This window comes from Podarcis liolepis (genome assembly GCF_965112155.1).
Source record: "Podarcis liolepis genome assembly, chromosome: 11".
In the NCBI taxonomy this organism is placed as follows: domain Eukaryota; kingdom Metazoa; phylum Chordata; class Lepidosauria; order Squamata; family Lacertidae; genus Podarcis; species Podarcis liolepis.
Window position 1 is genome coordinate 21,636,029 of NC_139565.1, and position 23,739 is coordinate 21,659,767.

At 43.6% G+C, this 23,739-nt stretch overlaps 1 protein-coding gene across 11 annotated transcripts in view; it reads left to right on the top strand.

The window, feature by feature from the left end:
- Positions 1 to 23,739, top strand: part of SEMA6A (semaphorin 6A) — a 180,289-nt gene that overhangs the window by 120,884 nt on the left and 35,666 nt on the right. For all 11 annotated transcript variants that reach the window (XM_083464420.1, XM_083464424.1, XM_083464415.1 and 8 more), the window contains exons 8-16: positions 814 to 933; positions 2,509 to 2,597; positions 3,472 to 3,689; positions 10,853 to 10,984; positions 13,052 to 13,207; positions 15,389 to 15,565; positions 17,158 to 17,298; positions 17,428 to 17,508; positions 18,623 to 18,681. In XM_083464420.1, coding sequence (XP_083320546.1) covers positions 814 to 933; positions 2,509 to 2,597; positions 3,472 to 3,689; positions 10,853 to 10,984; positions 13,052 to 13,207; positions 15,389 to 15,565; positions 17,158 to 17,298; positions 17,428 to 17,508; positions 18,623 to 18,681 — 1,173 coding nt within the window. The remainder of the gene's footprint in view (positions 1 to 813; positions 934 to 2,508; positions 2,598 to 3,471; positions 3,690 to 10,852; positions 10,985 to 13,051; positions 13,208 to 15,388; positions 15,566 to 17,157; positions 17,299 to 17,427; positions 17,509 to 18,622; positions 18,682 to 23,739) is intronic.

Consider the following 23,739-nt stretch of genomic DNA (forward strand, 5'->3'; position numbering starts at 1 on the left):
TCAATCCTTCATTTGCATAACTATCTACAGTATCCCCCTGCTGGCCCAGGGTGAGAACTTCAGTACATAACAATTTCAGCCTTCATTTCATTTCTAAACTATTTTTTAACCAGAGCAAATCTGTAAATGTTTCTGCACCCTCTTTTCAGAACTGCGGCAGTGCATGTTTTATTTCTCCTGATAAAGTCTGAATATGTTTCAAACCTATTAGTTTGAAAGGATGCCAGTGCAAGTAGATAAATAGGTACCACAGTGGTGGGAAGGTAAACGGCATTTCCATCCACTCTGGTTTCCGTCACAGTGTTCCGTTGCACCAGAAGCAGTTTAGTCATACTGGCCACATGACCCAGAAAGCTGCCTGTGGACAAACGCTGGCTCCCTCGGCCTGAAAGCGAGATGAGCGCCACAACCCCAGAGTCATCTGTGACTGGACTTAACTGTCCAGTTTGATTGCACATCTGTTTGAACACACACACTCTCATGTCAGGGGATATAAAGTGTATTCTTCTGGAAATTATTTCAAAATGCCATATTGGTTGCACAAAAGGTCCAGTCAGATACCACATTCTTTTATGCAGTGACTCAGTCGGTAGAGCATGAGATTCTTAATCTCACGGTTGTGGGGGTTGAATTAGATGACCCTCGTGGTCCTTTTTGGATTGTTTTTGATGGCCTGTTTCAATGATTCCTGAGGAAAGATAAATGAACTCTTCTTTCACACTCTTTCTCTCTGTTGTTTTCTGTCTCTGTCTCTGTCTCTTTCTCCTCCTCCTCCTCCTCCTCCTCCTTCTTCTCCAATTCCCGCCTCTGAAGAGGGAAAACTGTATTCCGCCACTGTGACAGACTTCCTTGCAATAGATGCGGTCATTTACCGGAGCCTTGGAGACAGCCCAACTCTGCGGACAGTCAAACATGATTCAAAATGGTTAAAAGGTACGTAAACAGAAGCAGGGAGAGGAAGGGCAGCACTTTTGATTACAGTCTTAGGTTCCTGACAGACCTTGCTGTGTTGTTTTGCTTTATATTTACTGCGCTGTTTTGCAGTCCAGTCCTTTAGTGATTGTTACAAATAAAAGATGTTCAAAGCACATGTCGGTTGTACTTCATTTCAGCAAGGGCTTCTGTCAGGTAGAGGGCACTAAATTGCCTTCTTTACTGGTACATTTATTTCACTCTCCCCACCCCCCTGAGTTGCTAGATATTGATAGAGCCACCAAGAATAGGTTGCATCCAATTTACTTTTTTAAAGCCTGGCTATTTCACCATGCTATGGAAAAGATAGAGATTCGGAGCAGGTAAGGAGCATTTTGAAGCCGTGGTGGCGCCATCAGCCCTTCCCTCCAATTGGGCTAAGTAACTATCAGCGCTTTATGAGGTGTAAAGAATTTGTTCTGTGGTCTTAAGATCCATCAATAAAAATAAAATAACAGAACTTCCATTTCATTGTCATGAAGTGCTGAATGGGTGCTGCTGAATTAGGCAATTTGTATGTTCTAAATAGCCTCATTGTTAAGAATGTTGCCATTCATTCTTTTCCAATGGCCTTATGAATGGGTGACACATTCTGAGATAGTGAAAAGGGGGCTTTTGCTTGTAGACAGAAATGCAAGAGGAGGGGGAGGGGGAGGGAGAGCAGGGTGAAAATGATTCTGTTATATCCAATCTTTCTTTGAAAATTATTGTATTTTTTATAATTAGCAAGCATTTTACTACTTCTCCATGTGACTATAGGCAATGCTGTTAATTCTCTGTGGAAGAAATACCGCTGCTTCCCCAAATTTTGTATTCAGAGTAAATTAACGCAAATGGCAAATGGAAGACTTGTATCCCCAGTTTATTGCTATGCATGATTTTTCCTGCCTTCAGGGTTCTTTTCCTCAAGGCAGAGGAAAAGGGAGTGGAACAATGAGACCCTGGGATAGGAGAAATGAGCTGTGAAAAATGCTTGGGGACCAACATAGGCCCCTGAAGCCCCAGGTATCAGCCAAGGGCACCATTGTTTCAGAACCTTCAGTAGTTCTCCATGTATATAAGAACTGGAGAGGAAGGTATCTTGTAAATATGTGAGTTTGGTTATCAAATTCCCAGCAATTTTCCGGTTTCCTTTCTTACGGTCACTTCAAAAAAAATGTTATCCATGATTGGTTTGGTCTGGCTTTGTGGTTTTATTAAATTGCTCCAAGGCTTTGGACCCCACATCTTCCTATTCGTTAACATGTCCAACCGGTCAGTCACGATCTACTGGTCGATCGTGGAGTGTTCCTGGTCGATTGTAGGATCCTTAGCGATCAGCAGCCAAGAAAAAAGCTCAACCACTCTGGGCAATAACAATGGGTAGATCACTGCCAGTTTTATTATACTGGGAGTAGATCACAGTCTCCAGAGAGTTGGACGTGCCTGCTATAGGGGAATAGTCTTCCTGCTTAAACAGGAGTTAAAAACCCACACCAAATTGATGTGTTTTGCTCATAGTTCCTTGTTTATTTGTACGCTTCGTCTTTCTTGCAGAGCCTTACTTTGTCCATGCAGTGGATTATGGCAACTATATCTACTTCTTCTTTCGAGAAATAGCCGTGGAGTATCACAGCATGGGGAAGGTAAGGGGCAAAAATATATTGTAGGCCATTGTGAGTTAGGAATGACCTTGAAATGAGAGCTATAAATCATAATGGCAAGGTCATTGTTTTGAGAGGATGCTGCCGCTGCGGCTGCCAAAGGTTGGTTGGAATACAGCACTGCACTCTGCCTTGGATATAAAACACTCTGGCTTCGGATGGCAACAAGAGGCACAGGGCTTTTCTTCTTCTCCTCCCCATTAAGCAGGAAAGCATATGGCAAATTGATTTAATTCAGAGCTCCAAATAATCATTACAAGCCTGACTTTAAAGCAAGGAAGCAGCTGCATTTGGAGAACAGCAGAAGTAAATGGGAAGGAAATTTCAGCCTTGCTATATCATAAAAGCACAATGGAAGCCTTATTGACAAGAAATATATATTTTATATAAATAAAAAAGCGCAATAAATGTATTAAAAAGCTTGCAAGGTTAAAAAGGAGACAGACATAAATAAAGTCCTGATGACGCTTGCATACTTTAAAGAAATGCTTGGGATAGAGAAGGCTAGAATGTGCTTTTGTTTGTCGAAAGAGAAAGCTGAGTGGTCTGCATAGAAATGAGTTTTATACAAGCTGAGAACAGTTCTCCTGAAGGATTTATGGCTGTGTATGAAATGTCACCGGCTTATCTTTCATAGTACAGAGTTCCAAAGCCGAATTTTCTTCTGTTTGCTATTTGTCACAGATTATGGAAAACATGGGATCAAACCAAGCGCCAAGTGTTGCCATTTCTGTCTTTTTATATATATATACATAAAACAGGGAGGTGGGTAGAAACAGAACTTCAGCAAAGTCCTTTTGATGAATAAATAGTTCAGTTTCTTTATTCCCCCTCCCTGCACTTTCCCCAACTCTAGGTAGTTTTCCCCAGAGTAGCTCGTGTGTGCAAGAATGACATGGGTGGATCCCAACGAGTGCTAGAAAAACAATGGACTTCCTTCCTGAAGGCACGGCTGAACTGCTCTGTTCCTGGCGATTCACACTTCTATTTCAACATACTGCAGGCAGTTACAGATGTTATCCATATCAATGGTCGCAATATTGTCTTGGCCACCTTCTCCACCCCCTACAACAGGTAATTAACTAGTATCATTCTTGCTTGCAAGTTTTTGAATTGAATTGCTCCTGAATCCTGCAAGCTTTTCGAGTCTTCTGCCAGAACTTTGGAAGCTAGGAATGGTGGTTGTGAATGCAAAGTAGAGGAAGTTGTAAAAAGTCCTGTACTCTATAGTTTTCCAGTGTATTTGCCTATTTAATTATTTAAGCTGTTTATATACCACTTAACTATCAAAATTTCATCACTGGGAAAAGTCTGCAGCCTGGTTCAGACACAATGGCAAAGTATTTTCCTGCTATATTAACAGGTTCTATGTGTTTTAATCCTCCTGCTACCACCCTTCCCCTCTGTCACATGTTACAGGAGGAAACCGATAGCATCTGTTTTTCATTTTTAACTAACTGCAGTTTCCAGTAATGTCTAAACTCTGGGAATTGTGATTTATTAAAGTATGAATGATGACAGCAAGCTAGATTCAGAGATTCTGGATTGATTCTGGTTGTTCAACTGACAGGAGTTTAACCAAGCCATAGTTTGTTGAGCTCTGATGTTGTGGGGAATGTGGTTTGCTGAAAACCCAAATCAATAGCATTCAGTGTCCTCCTCCTGGACTATAAAAGAGGACCAGTGGGGAGCATGTGAGCCTGAAAATTGTGGAGACTCATTCACATAATGGAAACCATTTATTTTTTTTAAGTACACGTGAACCAGGTCTTTGAGAATTCTATCTCATCTTTTTGCATTTTTGTGACGGCTTCATAAAATGGGCACAATTTTCTCAGTGGTTTTGGAGAATCCAAAGGATATCATTCCCATTACATTCCCATGTTTTCCCATTGTCTTGTCAATTCTCCAAGTGCTCATTTTTAACATGGGGTGGAATCGCAGTACAATTTTTGGAGGTGTAGACCAGCTTAGCCCTTCTGCAGACTTGATGAACCTCGGGGTCCCTTCCAACTCTATGATTCTAGGAGTGTTCAGCGACACACACAGTGATCTGACTGGTCCTTTCACCACTCTTTTCTGCTTGCGTCTTGCATTACATGACTGGGCCTTTGCCATTATCTTTCCTGCAACATGAGCCCCTCATCAATTTTAAAAGCTATAGGTCAACATCCAACATTGCGCGTACAGACTTCCCCTTTCTCTCCCTCCACCAAAGCCATGTGCCATCTATTCAGTAGGGTCCCTCAACCATCCCGAGTAGATAAGGGGGAAGAGAGAGGCATCCAGCTGGAGGTTAAATCTGGCCTGTACATCCACTGTGTACATTCCACAGACAGACAGACGGATGCTGATGGATTTTACCAATACAGTGGAACCTCTACTCACAACCACAATCTGTTCCAGAGGCCCATCCTTATGGCGAAACGGTCGCTGGGAGAGGCGCCGTTGTGCACAATTGCCCGCTCTTGCGCAGGTGCGAACGGCGGCAAACCCGCCGGTTACTTCCAGGTTTGCCGTGGTCGCAACTTGGAACATCCATGAATGGAGGCGGTTCTAAGGAGAGGTTCCACTGTATCTCTTTTTTCAAGGAAGCTTAATAGCATGCACACTCCCACATTTCTTTTAGAAAAGCATTGTACTGCAATCACTCATAAGCCACTTTCAGGGTGGGAAATGTTGCACTTTGGTACATGCAGTTGCGTGATCCGCTTTAAAAGAAGCCAAGAGAAAGAGCAGTGAGCATCAGTGCAAGTGTCATCAGAGGCAGATTGAGGGGAGCAGGGCAGGTTTGGTCGCACTGGACGCAGAGCTTTGGGGGCATAGTAGGGGATACCACAACTATAATTTAGAATGGAGTGCAAGAGGCAGGGAGGGCACACAGGGCACTACTGAAATGTGATCCCCCAAGCTGTGCCACTGAATGTCATATACCAGGGGTCAGCAAACGTTTTCAGCAGGGGGCCGGTGCACTGTCCCTCAGACCTTGTTGGGGGCCGGACTATATATTTTTTGGGGGGTGGGATGAACAAATCCCTATGTAAGACAGAGTTGTTCCGCCTGGCCTTTGGCTTGGAATCAGCTTGATTCCCTCCCCCACTTTCCTTTTTCCTTTCTCCTTCTGTGATGGAACTCCTATTTGGGGACTCCCCTGGCTTTTTTCTGGCCCATGTAGGACCAGTCTGGATAGTTGGCCTTGGTGAAGACTTGACTTTTTCATCCCCAAAAAAGTTTTTGATTTGAGTTTCTACTGAAATGAGGCTGCATTTTAATGTTGTATTTTAATCTTGTTTTTAAGTTGTATTTCAATAAATTGTTTTATATCTGGTGTTAGCCACCCTGAGCCCGGTCTTGACTGGGGAGGGCGGCGTATAAATAAAATTTATTATTATATGTCCCACAAATAACCCAGAGATGCATTTGAAATAAAAGCACACATTCTACTCATGTAAAAACACACAGATTCCCGGACCGCCCCTGGGCCGGATTTAGAATGCTGACTTGGCCTGGCCAGTCATTATGGGGTGCTCATGGGCAAATTATTATTATTATTATTATTATTATTATTATTATTATTATTATTATTATCTGCCTTTCCCCCTGACGGAACTCAAAGCAGCTTACATATAAAAATGAAAACCGCTAAGAACATGGGGGGCAGGAATCATTAAAAAGCAATTAAAACTATATAAAACTGAATGGCTTGGGCCGTTGACATGATCACCCCTGAATGCCCTCTCCCACTTTGTGGCACCTGCTTGGCTCTCTGGTATACTCCAGAGCCAGTGGCGTAGCGTGGGGGGTGCAGGGGGGGGCCGGCCGCACCGGGCGCAACATCTGGGGGGGCGCGCGCTCGCACTCGCAGCTCTCTGCCCCCTGCTAAAATCCACGGGTTAGGGGGCACAAATTACTTGCCTTGCCCCGGGTGCTGACAACCCACGCTACGCCACTGTCCAGAGCTTAAGGCAAGGAAACAAGCTAGGAGACGACTCAAACGTGGGGAGAGGAAAGATCTGGTTGAATGCAAGTCTATCTAGTCGCAGTAAAGGCAGCCAAGAAGTCATACTTTGCTGCCTCCATTGCATCCTCACTATACCGTCCAGCAGAGCTTTTCCTGGGTAGTGTGGGGCCTCTTACAGTCTGGTCTGAAGCAGGCGGTAGAACTGACAGTAGTTCGCTAGGACTTGTTTGCAAAGCCTTTTGAAGACAAAATTGCTTGCATCCCACAGCAGATGACTCTCAAAGGGCTTTCCGACAACTAGTCCTGTTGTGTTGGATGAGTTTCAGTTAGGAAAGCTCATTCAGCCCAGTGGGAAAGGACAGCTAAAGGGTTCTAGTGAGCAAGCAAGCACCCATTGTTCACTGAGCCACTTTGGCATGACGCTTCCACTCATGGCAGCATCTCTTGATCAGCAGGATCAATAGAGGTGGCAAGAGTGGAAGCGAAGCATATGTGACTCCCGTACCCCCTTTCCCTGTTGCCTGACGTGTGGAAAGGCGCCTTCCTAAATCTGTGCTCGTGCACGTTGTAGGAACTGCATCGGGAGTCCACACATTTCGCACCAGGAGGCATGTTCCAGTCTTGCCCTTGGTGAGATTAAGCGGAGGATCCCTAACTCACTTGCTTCTGCTGTGACTGGGTGAAACAGTCCTCAGAAACGCATTGGGGAATGCCTTCTACTCAAGCCTTGTTTTGAAATGAATAGGGCTCATGAAACAGAACGGAACAGCACTGCTGAGTAACTCCAACAGGACAGATCCCTAACAGATTGTACTCCCTGTGATTCAGAGGGAAATAAAGAGTGCCTGCATGCCAAGTAGGAATAATTCTCTCTCATGATAGATTTGAGTTTCCTTTCTGTGAATGGATGCCTCTTCCTTTTCCCTTGTAAGGCACCCAGCTCAGCAGATGGCCTGAGCATGGCGAAGTCCTTTCCTTTCTGCTGCAATACGAGTCATAAATAACAGCAACAGGGCCCATTATTCCGACACCCATAGTTTTTTAGGTCAGCTAATAAAAGACTTTTACAGCATTCACCTCATCTGTTAAGAATTTGTAAGTGCTGGTATATTACCACACACTTTCAGTAATTTATGGGAACATGCTAAGATCTCCAGTTGCTAAGGTCTCCAGGAAACTTTGGCAAATATGCTAATTAAAGTAAAATTGCTCCTGTGACAACTGGGGCCTGTTTCCTTTCCCATGCTTTCTATTAGAAGGGGCATTTGATGGAAGAGGGAGAGCCCGAGTTCATGCATTCAAGCTCTGCCTTGGCTACCTGGAGTCAAAGGCTAAGCTCAGCACTGTCAAAGGCAGGCCTCCTGCTGCTCGAAAAAAAACGAGGAGAAGGGGCAAGGCAGTGAGGCATAATAGCTACTATTGACAACCAAATTAGAACAGCTGCTTTGGGAATGATTCAGCCATGAACTGAAAATGCAGCCAACGCGAGAAGTAAACACGTTTTATTTGCAAGAAAATCAGTGTTGAGAATAACATGTGTGTAGCCAAAGGGGGGTGGGGGTGGGGAGAGGAAGCATTTAAAAAAAAGAAAGAACCCTAAGTAGGTTGAAGTCTAACTTTCTCCTGCATTTTCCTAACTGTGTCCTTGGCAACATTAAATGTTCACAGTGTAAACTTTCATTAGCTCTGTTATTCCTTCAGGGCACCCCACCAGCCCATTTTCCTTTCCCTTCAGCTATTATTGGGGCGCTTCCAGCCTGCCGCTGTTTTTGAGAGGGGTTCTAGAACATAACCAGAAAATTTAGGTTGTCCCGTTATAGTTGATTGGGAGGGAAGTCTTGTTCAACAAACCTCACTTTCGAAGGAAAGAGTAAACTGGTGAGTCTTAAGTAGCTGGCAAAAGATGTAAAGTGTTGGTGCCAGGCACACCTCTTTAGAAAGAGAGTTTCACAGTTTTGGGGCCAACACAGAGAAGACCCTGTCATAAGTCACTGCTCCCCGAGTCCCTGAGGGAGTAGCACTACCAACGAGGCTTCATCCACTGATCATAATACCCCAATTAGCACATATGGTGGGAAGTGCTCCAGATATCTGGGGTCCAAAGGACTTTATACATTAATGAAGACAGCACGAATTGGGCTCGGAAATGGATAGAGCAGATGTTTCAGGACGGGTATCGCAAGAGTCCCTAGGGCCATTCTGAATCCCATTCTAGCTGTTACATTCTGCACCATTTGCAGCATCCAGACCATTTTGAAGGGCAGCCCCACACAGAACACATTGCAGCAGTCCAGTGTGGAGGTTCCCAGAGCATGGAGTACCATGGCCAAGTTGTCTCTGTCCAGGAGGTTTTGTGGTTTGCGCACTAGATGTAGCTGGAAGTAGGTTCTCCTAGCCACCAAGGCCACATTGCCATTGAATCCAGGAGAGACTGCACACCTGCTGCTTCAAGGGGAGTCCAGCCGTGTCCAGAGGAGGCCATACTATGTTCTCTGGCTGCAGCAGAACAAACATTTGCTTAGGTTGCCTCAGTTAAAGCAGCTTCATCTAACTGGGAATTGGGAACAGACCACATCAATTTTGGTCCTTTAGCAGTACGGACACTTCCTGAAGTTGAACCGAGCTGCCTAATTCTTGACAGCCGTTCTATAAACACAAGCTGGAAGCAGGTTCTGCGTGAACCTGCTTCTTAGTAATACATGAAGCAGTCTTAGGCCGCTGGCATGCTGCATTGTGGATGTGGAGCACATTGGAGTGAGTGACACTGTTTTTGCTCTCTGGTCTGATCATAGAATTGCAGAGTTGGAGGTGACCCTGAGGATCATCTAGTCCAACCCCCTGCGGGGCACGAATATGCAGGGATTGAACCTGCAACCTTGGCATTATCAGCACCATGCTCTCACCAACTGAGCTATCCAGCTATGCATATACCTGGCACGACGCAGGCACAGTTATAAGCACTGCAGTTTTGCCTGCCAGTTTTGTCACTAACTCTCTCACTGAGAGAAAGCCACCGTTCCGCTAATAAGTTTTATGTCTGAGTTTAGGCAGCACCCTATGATAGAGTAGGGTTATAATTAAGTCTTTCTAATACAGCTCCACAAATAATGGAAAGCACAATCATGAGTTATTTCTCAGCCGATGAGTTTATACGGCAACCCAAAACTTGACTGAATGTATACAAACAACCCTGAGATAAGAAAATGCCACCTTCATTTTTCACTAATTTTCATTCTGTGCATTTCCACTTTTGGATAATCAAACCATCTACTTAGCATTCCGTTTTAGCTTTCTCATGTAGCAGCGTCTTTTATATCGCTTCACATCCAAAAGCCAAATTCCAATGGTTGGATGTAGGATATTAACTCGCCACCTTAAATTGGGATTATGACTCAGCCAGATGGTGCTTTGCTATCTGATCAGAAATCATATCGCTTAAGTCAGACACAAATGTACTACGGTAGATCATGTGTAAACAACAAAGGCAGACCAATGAATAAATCATACCTGAAAGTCATTGACTAAGGGAAACATCCGAGCCCTTCCAAAAGTGTTTGTGTAAGACTGTAATTATATTTAGTGATTGCTACTATTAGGTTACATGTAAATAGTCTGGAAATTCAAATTTAAACTTTAGTGGGTGTAAGGCAAAGCTGCATTTCCTTCTGCAAACTCTTTATAGTTGACCGAGTTAAGCAAATTCCTGCTCATAGGAACTCAGCCAGAAACATACAGGGAAATCGAATGATTTTTCAGAACCGCAACGGATGGGTAGGTATTTTTGCTGAACTTTTGGGTTGAGCGATGTGCATCAGTATGCAAAATGTATCCACTCTGGGCATCTGAATGGTTTCTAGGACGCAGCTAAAGATTTTGCAGGGCCTGGAAGATTTGACATCAAAAACGTGTTACAAATGTACACAGTTTGCATCCAGAAAATGTGCTGTGATTTTGATAACCCAGTAATTTCTTCATACCACAAGTTGTCAGAACTGTGTCATTTAATCTTTTAGGAAATTCGAAATTAATGTAATATGCTGTTTTATTAAAAAATCTTTTTGGAGGCAAGCTGTACTGACAGGAGCAGGCTGCCCAGTGGAGCATCTCAAATGTCTGTATGGGGGCAATTTTTTATTGTCAGTACCCAGAGGTTGGAAGGTTCAGAACGGAATGGCCTTTGACAGGAAGGCTTCTATGCGGCATGTTTCTGAGATGGAAAAAAAAAGAATGCATAACTTCAGAATGAGTAACTATTTCTGGAAATGTCACATTGCAGCATCCCTGGCTCTGCTGTCTGCGCTTACGATATTCTTGACATTGCCAATGTATTTACTGGGAGATTCAAAGAACAGAAGTCTCCAGATTCAATATGGACACCAGTTCCTGATGAACGAGTGCCCAAGCCCAGGTACTTTTCTTTGCTAAATATTCTGCAGTGAAGGGGCTGGGAATTTGATCATTGGTTTTGTATGCATGAACTGAGTGAGATACAGAGGCAAATGCAGAGAAGATGGAAGCATAACTCCATATAAACCAAACGGGTTTATATTCCCCCACTCTCTGTAATGAGTTTGGTCATGCAGGAATGGAAAAAATTATTTTAGGAGGCGGTCAACTACTCTGTTCCATTCTTTCCCAGAGAGCAAAGGAGAGTTAAACAGATTCCTCCGGAAAAAAAGGTCTGGTTAAGAATGTGACTCAGGGCCAAGTCCCGTCTTGTGCCACAAAAAAGATGGTGGCAAATGCTCCCATGTGACCTGGCATTCTCTGTCATTCTCAGAGAGAATGAGAAGAGAGCAGGCAGTGATAGGTTAACTCATCCACTGATAAGACATGAGGGCTACCAACTGAGCTGTCAAAGGGTCACGCCTCTGGCCAGAAGATGGCTGATTATCCTTCATACCATCGTCTCCCCCAATGAACTCTCTGTGCCAGTGAGCTGGAGGGTAGTGTAGGAGGCACATTGTTCATTGGGTCCGGGAGGGGGGTCCCGTCTCTGATTCTGCGGGTCTTGATGCTGTGGGATTCCTCAAGTTCACAGTGTCCCTCATCACCAGCATTGGGCTCAGAGTCAGATACCTGATCCATCTCCTCAGTCACTGGATTGTTCCTTCTCTCTGGAAGGGACATAGGGCCCTCACAAGGTGTGGTAAATCCATTGCTGCCTGCTTTCTTTCTGACTAAACAAAACTGAGCCCCCGCAGTAAATGAAATTTCCCACTTATATAGCAAGGTAAGGGAAACAGGATGTGAAAGTAAAGGAAGATGTTGGTTTAAAAGAATTTATTTTTTAATCCCTGATCTCCTGAGAAAATGCTTTTTCCACACCCCCTTTTTATTTCTAACGGTATTCACATTTCATTTCAGTTTTGTCCCTAACCACCCCTGTACTAAACTTTGCACATTGCTCATGCATATACACTTCCTCCACCCAAAATTACAGGCATGGTTTCACACACACACACAGAGAGAGGGGGGGGGCGGGGGGCTGTCAAATAATGCTCCATTGGCACAATTGCAGCAATGCAGTCATACAAGTTTGTAATTGGCTCATAGCAATGGCTAATGGAACCATCTTTGCAGTTGCTCAGTCTGTGTGTGTCTATCATTGTGCTGTGTGGACTTGCAGTGTCTCCTTTGGGAGTTCAAAGTCTGGACAAGCACAGCTACATTAGACAAGAAGGAATTGTGCAGAAGGGAACTGTTGGGGTAGGGCATACTCAGCAAAAGGAAGTAGATCTTTCTGTTGCCAATATATGACTGTTCTGGCCCAGTTTCCATGAGAGTACTGGGGAGATTCCAGGAATAAACTGAGCACATTTGTATTCCAGTTATCGAAGACAGATAACACTGTGTCTTATTAAAGGACTCTGCAGACTCATGCTGAAAAGGCTTGGGTTTTCATATTTGTCAAAAATAAAATGTTCTTGGGAGCCATAGCAAAGAGGATGTTTACTCTAATGCTGGCTGGATTCACCCTTCAAGCTGTGTTTCTAAGCAGCTTTTTTCACAGTTTCAGAAAAATGTAACATTTCCCTTGCAAATTAAATAAAGTGCTCTTAATTCCAAGAAAGAGAGTGTTGGAAAAGAAAATCTGGAGCACGCCTAAGGAGTGAGCAGAATCTTGCCAAGCTGTGCATGTGTTTATTGGGCTCCATGTGGATGGATGAACTGTGAACTTGCATTTTACAAACTTCATAATCTGCTTAGGAAATTTATGTGTGCTAATGGCCATAAATCAGGTTTTCCCACAACGCAGAACTGAGTGCTGAATTCTACTCTCGCACTGTGGAATGACTAGGCCCAGAGGAAATCTAAGAGTGCTTCAGTTGGTGCCATTATGCATTGTTCAGTTTCTACAAAGCCTCTGGCACACTCTCACTTAATAACAGGTGCTTAGGAAAACAGTTTATGTAGAATATTTGCACAAAAGCGATAAATAATCACATTCCCTCCCACCCTGTTTTTGATTTAGGCCAGGTTCTTGTGCTGGCTCAACATCACTTGAAAAGTACATGTCTTCCAATGAATTTCCAGATGACACTCTGAACTTCATCAAAACACATTCTCTCATGGATGAAGCTGTTCCATCCATTGTCAACAAGCCATGGTTTCTGCGGACGATGGTCAGGTAAATAAATATATTCCATTCAGTTTCCTTTCATGTCTGCCGGTCCAAATTTGGTAATGAACTCTGATGTTGATCTTTTGAATGTCCATACATTAAAGCCAAGCATCTATGTAGGAGGTGCTTTGGAAACTAGTTAAAAACCGGAAATAGAGGACAATAAATAATTGGACAGGGTTGACAATGGAAAGAGCTTACAGGTGCATCCCCAAATATTTGTACTAAGAGCAATGTTTATTTTAAATCTTATTTTAAAAATAATCATCATCTGGAGACAGAGAGAGGTAGAAATGGGGAAATTACTATGCCTGTAGATAATCAGATTATTTAGGATGCTGACATCCCAGCGAGACTCAGAAAGGCTCCAGTAAGGCTAGCCATATTTGGAAACCGAATTCTAGACTGGATGGACCTTTGTTGTAATCCAATTAGGCAATTGTTGCATTCTAATGGGTTAGGGCAGAGACAAGATTGTTCCTGCAGAACTACTTTTTAATCTTACATTTATATCTAACCTTTCTTCTATGAAATCATAAAACTGTAGAGTTGGAACGATCATCTAATCCAACCCCCTGCAATTCTGGTATATATAGCCATCCCATATAGAGATTGAACCTGCAACCTTGGTGTTATCAGCACCACGCTCTGACCAAGTGAGCCATCATTAAACCCAAGGGTAGCATACATCCATCTCCCGGAAGATCTCCAATCCAGGCTCTGACCAGACATGCTCAGTTTCAACAAGGTCATAAGTTCATGTCCCTCCAGCCGATATCCTGGGACCTTCTGGGTATCATAGAACTTTAATGAATGGAAAGTTGTTACTAATTCCATCCAGACTACCCTCAGTCTATGTTAGAGAGGGAGCACCAACTTACACATTTACTTTTAAGAGTCAGCATTTTAAATACTTTTGATTTAGCTGCAAGGTACATTCACCGGATATGAAAGCTGTCTGCTAGGATGTTTTCAGGATATGCTGATGTCTGTCAGGATATGTTATGGAAAGCGTTAATGCTTACACAAGTGTTTAAAGAGAACTGTTCATATCCAAATAATCCCATGGCTCAACTTAAGAAGAAACAGTGAGAGGTTATTTTTCTCCAGAAGGATACACAAGTCAGCTACCTTCAGAAACACATTTCTAGGGACTGGAATATGCATCAGAAGATTTCTGAGCTTTGTGTCACAGGCATATTTGTACAATAATTTTATTCACAGACATGTTGACATGTATGATGGTGTTTGTATGTTGTAAATGTTTAGTTGTACATGTTTCAGGAATAAACGGATAGTTTTGTACATGGATGTAGGACCACATACAAAAACAGGATACAGAATTCAGTAACCATGCAAAAAGCTCTCAATGAATTGTTTTATATTATGATAGCTTATGGTTTTAGGTAACAGATTTGAACTAAACTAAATGGAGAATCAGAGAGTGAAATGCTGTGACCTCTACACTCCCAATGTATGGCTCTCCCTGTGTGCTTGCCTCAAAGTTGCTGAATAATTTTAGCTTTCAAAGTGGCCTTATTGTTTTAGCCATATTGGCCCACCCTAGGCATGATCATGTCCCGTGTGGAAATAATTTGGACCTGTCCAGTGGCGTAGCGTGGGGGGTGCAGGGGGGCCGGCCACACCGGGCGCAACATCTGGGGGGGGCGCTCGCACTCGCAGCTCTCTGCCCCAACCTGGCTCACTCACTCTCTCTCACTGCAGTGCTGGCTGTGCGAATCTGATCCGAGCCGCTGGGTCACCTCCCACTGTGGAGGGGGTGGGTGCCAGGCATGCGGTGCGGAGAGAGAGAGAGGGACTATCTGGGGGAGGGACAGTGCAGCGGCCGCCCAGAGCAGCGCTGAGCGCGGGAGAGAACCACATCAGACCAGCCCAGGCAGCAGCAAGAAGAAGCTGGCAGCGGCGGCAGGTTAGGGGTTAGGGGGCGCAAATTACTTGCCTTGCCCCGGGTTAGGGGGCGCAAATTACTTGCCTTGCCCCGGGTGCTGACAACCCACGCTACGCCGCTGGACCTGTCTATTTTAAGTGGGAAATTGTGTTTACATATGAATAGATAAGCTCTGCTTATAAAAATACTAAATACTGACCTATAAAGTGAAAGAAAGGGGGGAAAGATAAAGCAAATGACAGCCTATTGGGATAATTAAAACTGCAATGTTGTTCCAGATACCGCCTGACCAAAATTGCTGTAGATAATGCTGCTGGGCCAAATCGGAATCACACTGTGGTTTTCCTTGGATCAGAGAAGGGAATCATTTTGAAGTTCTTGGTCAGGACAGGAAACAGTGGTTTTTTAAATGACAGTCTTTTCCTGGAGGAGATGAGCATTTACAATTCTGAAAAGTACGTATCGTTGCTTCTCTTTCCTATATGTGTTAGTCTCACACACAGTGCAGGCCAATGGGGGTGGGGAGCCAAGGAAATTGGTGGGGTTTTTTATTAGTATTGAATGTGGAAAATATGTTGTTGTTTTCAGGAATTTTAATTTCCCCATTTAAAAAATGGCTGTGGTCAACACATCACAGCAAGTAATTATACCTACACACACACACACACACACACACACACACACATAGACAAACAAACAAACGATATAGTAAACACATTATTTTGGGTTTTGCAACTATAGGCCTCTTCAGACATTCAGGCAGCATGTTAAATTAATGTGTAAGGGAGTTACGGGGTTGACTGCAGTAGCCCTGTCACCACTGTTCCCATTGCCATTCTGGTCACCTTCCAACCTTTTGATGCAGGGATTCTCCTGTGCTCATAGTAACTCTATGAACACTCAAATACACTTAAATGTGTCTCTGTAAGTTGGCAAAAGGGTGGCGCTGCGGGTTAAACCACAGAACCTAGGACTTGCTGATCAGAAGGTCGGCAGTTCGAATCCCCGCGACGGGGTGAGCTCCCGTTGCTCGGTCCCTGCTCCTGCCAACCTAGCAGTTCGAAAGCACGTCAAAATGCAAGCAGATAAATAGGTACCGCTCTGGCAGGAAGGTAAATGGCGTTTCCATGCGGCTTAGTCATGCTGGCCACATGAGCCGGAAGCTGTATGCCGGCTCCCTCGGCCAATAAAGTGAGATGAGCGCCGCAACCCCAGAGTCATCCACAACTGGACCTAATGGTCAGGGGTCCTTTACCTTTAAGTTGGGAAACAACACCCGTAATGGATGAAATATGGGAAGATAGCGAGGAGTGGGGTTAGATTGTTTTCCATATGCACTCCACAGCCTTATCATCCCTGGATGTGCTTTCCAGGAGGCAAAAGCAAAACTTCCCTGTCACTCTATGCTGAGTCACCCTGCCTCCCAGTCTCTTAAGAAGGCTCTGCAAATTAGGATATTGATTTAAGTGATAATATGATTTAGGGAGCAAACCAAACTCCTGGCAGGCAGCAGCAAGGTTTAATGGAGAGGCTGAGTGACTACTAAGTCCAGAGCACAGCTGGATTAGGAGGGAAGGCAGGCCATGGAAATCCTGGTGGTTTTTCCGTCACACCAGTTCCACACTGGCACAGGAGAGAGGCCTAGATTGAGCATGTTGCTGGTAGCCAGACCGGCTTGTGGTCCTGTGGAAACTTGACCAGCCCAGCTCTCTTCCGGCCTTCTATATAGCCTGTTTCAGGAGCATCTGCTGGCTACTACCAGCAGGGATACTACTGGTGCTAGCTTCTGCTTGTGGTTTATACAGATGAAATTGGGAGGTACATTGCAGCAGAGCCAGACACCTCTCCCTCTGCACCTTCCAACCCCCTCCAGGACAGCAAATTGGGAACCTGAATTGTTTATGTGCCTGTTGTTGTTTTTTTTGTAAACTGGAAATTTCTACTTTCATGAGGTAATCCTGTCTGAGAAATGTTTCTGTTGTAAAGAAATTGTCTTTCTGATTTCACTGAGCTGATCAAACAGCCTTTCTCTCCCCCTCCAAATCAGGTGCAGCTATGATGGGGTGGAAGACAAGAGAATTATAGGGATGCAGCTGGATAAGCAAAGCAGTGCCCTCTATGTAGCATTCTCTAACTGTTTGATCAGGGTTCCCCTCGGAAGGTGTGAGCGTCACGGCAAGTGCAAAAAGTAGGTACTTCTTCACGTGTGTCCTCTCAACTGCTAACTCCGTTCTCAAACACACAAAAGTATTGATTCGTTGATACTGACATTGAGCTACTGATCGCAAAGAACTCCATATCTGTCTCCTCTATTAAGGGCCTGCATAGCATCTAGGGACCCGTATTGTGGCTGGATGAAGGAAAATGGGGCATGCATGCAGCTGTTACCCGGAACAACGTAAGTTATAATTCGCATTGAGAGGTACTTTAACCTGCAGTAACAGTATTGCTCAAATAGGCTTTTGAATAGAGTTCTGATGAAAACCAGCAGGCAGCCAATAAACATTTGTTTTCTTTCTATTCTCTATGCTTCCATGGTACTATTGTAGGCAGATTTCTGACTAGGATTGGAGCTACATGGACATGCAACATAGAGAGACCACCAGAAAACATTTTTGTGTTCTTTTCACCTCTTCGTTGGGTAACATTTAGGATAACGTGCCATTCTGAGATGCCATGGTGTTGTGGTTTCATGGCACAGCAGTATTGCACAATTCAGGAAATCTGAGAATTATATACCGCTCTAAACCCGCCCCGAGACCTGCGGGTATAGGGTGGTATAGAAAGTCAATAGTAATATTAATTAATTAATAATTAAATTAATTGATATGTGCTTCCTTACAGCACAATACCATATCAAATTACCAAACACATACCTGCTCACGTTCTAAGTTAAGAAGGCCATTGTAAAAAAAAAAAAGCCTCGACTGCAAATTCCTTATCACATTTTTATGAAGCTGGTGATGTACTAACTCAGAACAGGGGTGCCTAAGCCACCTTTTTGTAATAGATTCATATATCCAAGGAGGACTTTCATGGGCAGATAGCAAACCTTTCCGCATAAGCTTAACACTGTGTTTGCCACTCTGAATGACCATTTCCTGCTTGGTGTTTTTAGATTCATACACTATGAAATGAGCCCCAGACATTCTCCAGGTTGTTGGGGTTTTTTTTTTGGGGGGGGGGGGTAACAGTGGATCTTTCATGCCAGTATATATTCCTTAAGTTAAATACCATGGCATGATCACAGCAGAAGTCTAGGCACAGAAACTACCTGTCCTGACATGTGTCCATGTTGCAAAACAGTACTGGTTCTATATTGGTTGTCACATAAAGATAAGGGCGAGAAGGAATACTTTGGGGTCTCGTTAGGAATCCTCGTCTGCTTGCATTGTGCAAGTATTAGAAGAATAAGCGGGTTTTGTCTGTTTCTTCCTTTCACTTCTAGGCTCAATGTGTTGAGGCCTGTGAGTGCAGTAATTCTCACCAGCCTGTTTCTTTCTTTTGTTTAGACTTGCATTTGAGCAGGACATTGAGCATGGCAATACCGATGGCCTGGGAGACTGCCAAAGTAAGCACAACTGTTTCTGCTCTTTCATTTTATCCTACGTTAGAGAATCTCTGTAGATGCTTGGGTGCTGCCTGCTCAGTATCAGCAAAGTTAAAGATAGAAAATCATGACAATGGCGAAAACAACAGGCCTTTAAAGAAAAGGCAAGAGAAGCATTCAAGGAAATTTGTTGTACAACAACACCACCTATTTAAATCGCAGTTGTGTTGGAAGTAAAACCTAGCTCCGAAGAAAATGTAATTACAAATTCCACCTAGGTTGTGTAAGAGGAGTGTTTTTGAATGCTGAGTTGGTGCCTAGGGTAACAAAGAAATCAGCCACGGGGCATGTTTTTTGAATTTTTCCTCCTACACAAGACATTTGTGTCCCTTCCAGCAATTTTTTGGTTCACAGATTGGCAACATTCACCACAGACGCAGAGGTGGGATATTCTAGCAGGTGATGCTCTAGAGAGAATAAGATCCTAGCAACAACAATCAGCTGCTGCTTCCATACTTTCTTTTTTTAAAAAATAACCATTCTATCCTAGCAATAGTAACATAAACACAAAGCCAATTAGATTTGGCTATGAGCCCAGCACCACTATAAGGCATACTTGGATAGCTGCCAGGGCCCAAGTGCCGTGGGAGGGGTCACTCCTGACACCTACTCTGGGCCACATTACCAAAACAAAAAACCAAAAAACACTGTTTGTTTGTTTGTTTGTTTGAGCTTTGGTGTCAAGTGGCTTCGAACAACCATCTTGGATTTACTCCCAATTCCCCAAAATTAAGTAATATTGAAACATGGGTGGAAATACAGGCACTGCCTATCAAACCATATTGACAACCCTCTTTTCCTCACCAATGATTGAAAGTGACACACAAACATTTGGACATTTCTTGGGCAAATTCAAAACCTGGGAGCAGATGTTAGGGGGTGGGGCGGGGGCAGCGTTGTAGTGTACCTCAGGAACTTTTTGCAGAGTGATACCGTCAACTGCTGGAGCCCCCTGGCCCTCCGTCTGTCAGGTGAATGAAGTTTGTTTGCGACAAAATAACACAGAGGAAATCAGAAGATGAGGGACACAATCAAGCAGAGTCTGGGTACTTCTTTCCTTTGATGGGGATACCTACTTCTCTTTGCATTTCTAATTGGAATCTAAGGTTGCAGTTCAGCTGGCTGAAGATCTTTTGTTACAGCTCAGTGTGTTTTACAAGTTGAACCTTTGCAGTTCGAAATAGGCACCGCTGCAGTTCAGTTGAGCTTATTCCTAGGAAGCTATGCATGCAATTGCAGTCATTGGGAGTTATGCTGTGTACTCTTCAGAGTGTGGGTGCATGCAGACACATGCATATATTAATTGTGGATCGGCTGCCTGCATTTTTTGAATCCCCTTGAGGCTGTGGCTATGGGGGCTGTCACTTCAAAATAGAAGAGTTTACTGGGGAGGGGGCTTTTAGATGGCGCTTCGCCACAGACCTCCTCAACTGTGGGGCTGGCCCTGTTTGGCCAAAGAGCAGCATCACTATTACTAGGGCTAACAATATTTATAAGGTTGCCATATTCCCAGAAGTTGAAAATCCAGACTAAGTTATTTTGGGGCCTTTAAAAAAAAAAACATCCCTATTGCCATACATCCTGGTTTTCACAGACGTTTTGCCAGTTCAGCAAAAGCAGGAAAGAGAGTGAGGGAAGAAACTTTGGGGATTCATTTCAGACCCTCTACAAGACACTTTTTTCATGTTAATGATGCTTGCATCTAAACATTTTGGCTCATCCCGATTTGGAAGCAAAAAGCATATTCTCAGAGTCTTGATTCCAGCTATAGATTTTTTAATGCAAATAAACATTTGCTTAAAGCGGCTTTAAACAAATGCATGTTTGCTTTACAAAAACGGAGCCAGATTTTGACTTGGACTACCTAACTACTCAGGAAAAAAGACACAGCCTGCAGTGTAGGCAATCCAAACTTTGGATTCAGCTATGTTTAAGTGGACAGAACTAGATATAGATCTGCCAGTCAGTAGTTGAAAAGGGAAGAGCAAGGAGCATCTTAACTTGAGTGTTAACTATTGATTGTTAGTGGTCTGTATTCCTGAAGCTGTCATGATCTATGTGAGGTGCTGGATCTAACTTGCTACGGTCTATCACCTGATAGTGTCCAAAACTTTGAATCAATTTATACACAAAGATTTAGAATGTGAGCAGAGGTGAGAGCATGTATGTTTGAATACCTGTTTTTCATTGTGCATGCCCCAAAGTGATTTGTTCTTGAGCAGATTTGATAAAGCCCTTTTTAAAATGAAATTGAACCAACTGCACACTTTGAAAAGCACCAAATCAGTGCAAATGCAATTCATAAACCCTATGCTTACAACATAAACCCTACAAAGTTAGCTACACATAGCTTCATGTAGCGCCCCAAAGAGAGAGAAGGAATGTGTGCCCTTCAGATGTTGCTCACAGCATCCCTGGCCAATGGGCCATATTGGCTGGGAACAACAGGGATTAGAGTCCAGCAATTTCTGGAGGCTACCATAGTATATTCAGCAGAGTGAAATTTGGACAATTGAAGAAGGTGTGTGTGTGTGTGTGTGTGTGTGTGTGTGTAGATCCCTTAACACTTTCCCTCCTTGACTCTTTCCTTCTCCAAATTCCCTTCTGCAGACATTGAAATGCATGTTTTCCCTTGCATCTAACATATAATTCGTCTGTGATAGTCAGTGTTGTTGGACTCTTTAACTCCCATCAGCCCAGCCAGCATGACCAATGGGCGGGGATGATGGGAGTTGTAGTTCTGCAATATCTGGAGGGCAGCACGGTTGAAAGCTCTTGAGATAGCTCTTTGTTCTGGTACCTTTAGCCAGCCTTGAGAGTTTCTTGTTCACAAAGAGCTACAGAAGGATCAGCAGCACTCTCGTTGAGTAAGAGGCAAATCAAGATAATGTAAAGCTATCAGAACAGAATGTACCCCCTGAGATGAAAAACACACACATGGCCAATTATTTAATGTTCAAAACTCATGAACTACATCCAAGATGTAACCTTCTTCTCCAACTCTTAAAATCAGCCTATCTGTGCTAACCTCAGGAGGAGCATTTAGAAGCTCATATGCCAGAAGTCTTTTAAGTTACTGCCTCAGTGCCTTGGTTTTACACAAAACAGCCATATCCTAATTCCTTCAGCAGTGCTTAAGGATAATTCAAGGTGCATCCTCAACTCACCTTAAATATCCTTATCCCCATAACTTTAATTGCTTTTAATTGGCTAAAAGAGAAAGAGGGAGAAATATGTATAATTTAACAGAGAAAGGAAAAAAACCGTGGCGTGCATTTTAAATACTTCTAGCTCATCCTAAATATGCTTACTTGGAAGTAAATTCCAGGAAATTTACTCAAAGAGGGTAATGGTGGTGGTGGTGATTTATAATTTTACCCTGCCCTTCCTCCAAGAGGAGCCCAGACACTGAATTCTTGGATCCTGAACATAGTTATCTCAAAGAAAATTTCACCCCCAAAAAAGGACTTCAGGGGGTGCAAAGTTGCAATCATAAAAACAGCGAAGCTTGCACCTTTATGAGTAAATGTACTGAGGTGAATGTGCCTTGAATTTACAAGCCATTAGGGTTGAGACCTACATTCTTGAATTACTAAGAACAAAACATCATACTTCATAGTTGGCTTAACTTGGAAGTTATGTTCCTGTGCTGACACCTAAAATCAAAATCGTGTACAGTCATACCTTGGTTCTTGAACAGAATGCATTCCGGGAGTCTATTCGACTCCCAGAACCTTTCAAAAACCAAGGTGCGGCTTCTGATTGGCTGCAGGATTGTCCGCACCAGATGTTTGGCTTCCAAAAATTGTTCGAAAACCGGAACACTCACTTCCAGGTTTCAATCGTTTGGGAGCCGATTTGTTCGGGAGCCAAGGCGTTTGAGATCCAAGGTACGACTGTATAGTCTAAACCCATTGGGTTCAGCGGCAGGTAGTGACGGTGAACTTTGGTATTATGGCATCCTGTTCAAGGCCAAAATTTGCCCATCCCTCCCAAGTCCTTGCACTGCGTTTCCAAAGCCAAGTAAGGAAGTGCCCAGTAAGGAGACACAAGGGCTCTGGCAGGGTCCTAGAGCCCTCCCCTTCTACCCAAAGCTGGGACAGTGCTAACTAGGGCTCAAAGACCCTGTCAGAGTCCTCACACCTCTTTCCCAAATCCCTGCGCCTCACTTAACCCAGGTTTTTAAGGCCACTTACCCAGCTTTGAGGTGATGCCCCCATGGCTCTGTGCAACGTCCATGTGCACCACTGGCACATCACTAAATCCTTCCCTGTGGGTGGGATTGCAAAGGCATTTCCCCTGGAATCTAGCTCCATTTTTAGTTGTTTGTTTGTATACCTCTCTTCCTCTGAAGATCACAGGGCAACTCACAACATAAAAATACATGATGAGAACACGAAATACATAATAAAATGAAAACAAAAACAAACCAATAACCTCCCCTCCCACAGAATTTAAAATCAACCACATTCACAGTTGTACCTTGGTTCTCGAACGCCTTGCAACTCGAACATTTTGGCTCCCAAACACTGTAAACCTGGAAGTGAGTGTTCCAGTTTGCAAAAGTTTCTTGGAAACCGAATGTCTGACACGGCTTCCGCAACTTCCGATTGAGTGCAGGAAGCTCCTGCAGCCAATTGAAAGCCACGCCTTGGTTTTCAAACGTTTTTGGAAGTCAAACGGACTTCTGGAACGGATTCCATTCAGAAACCAAGGTACAACTGTATATTGAGTACTATGTGGATTAAAATCTAGTACAGTTAGATGAGTGCCAAATAGCCCGCATGTTTGTATGTATCTCTTCTCGTCAACGTCAGTTGTTGAAATAAATATATACAGGCCCATATAAACTACTGTTTGGGTCATATTGTACATAACAGAGTCATGCAGTCCTTCTGCATTTGCCACCTTGTTTATAGCTTGCAATCCAGTTTGCTTTCCATGCATGAGCTTTTCTCTCTTCCACATCAACCTGTTCAAAGGCAAGGAATCTTGGAGCCTTTCTGCCAGCTTGAGAAA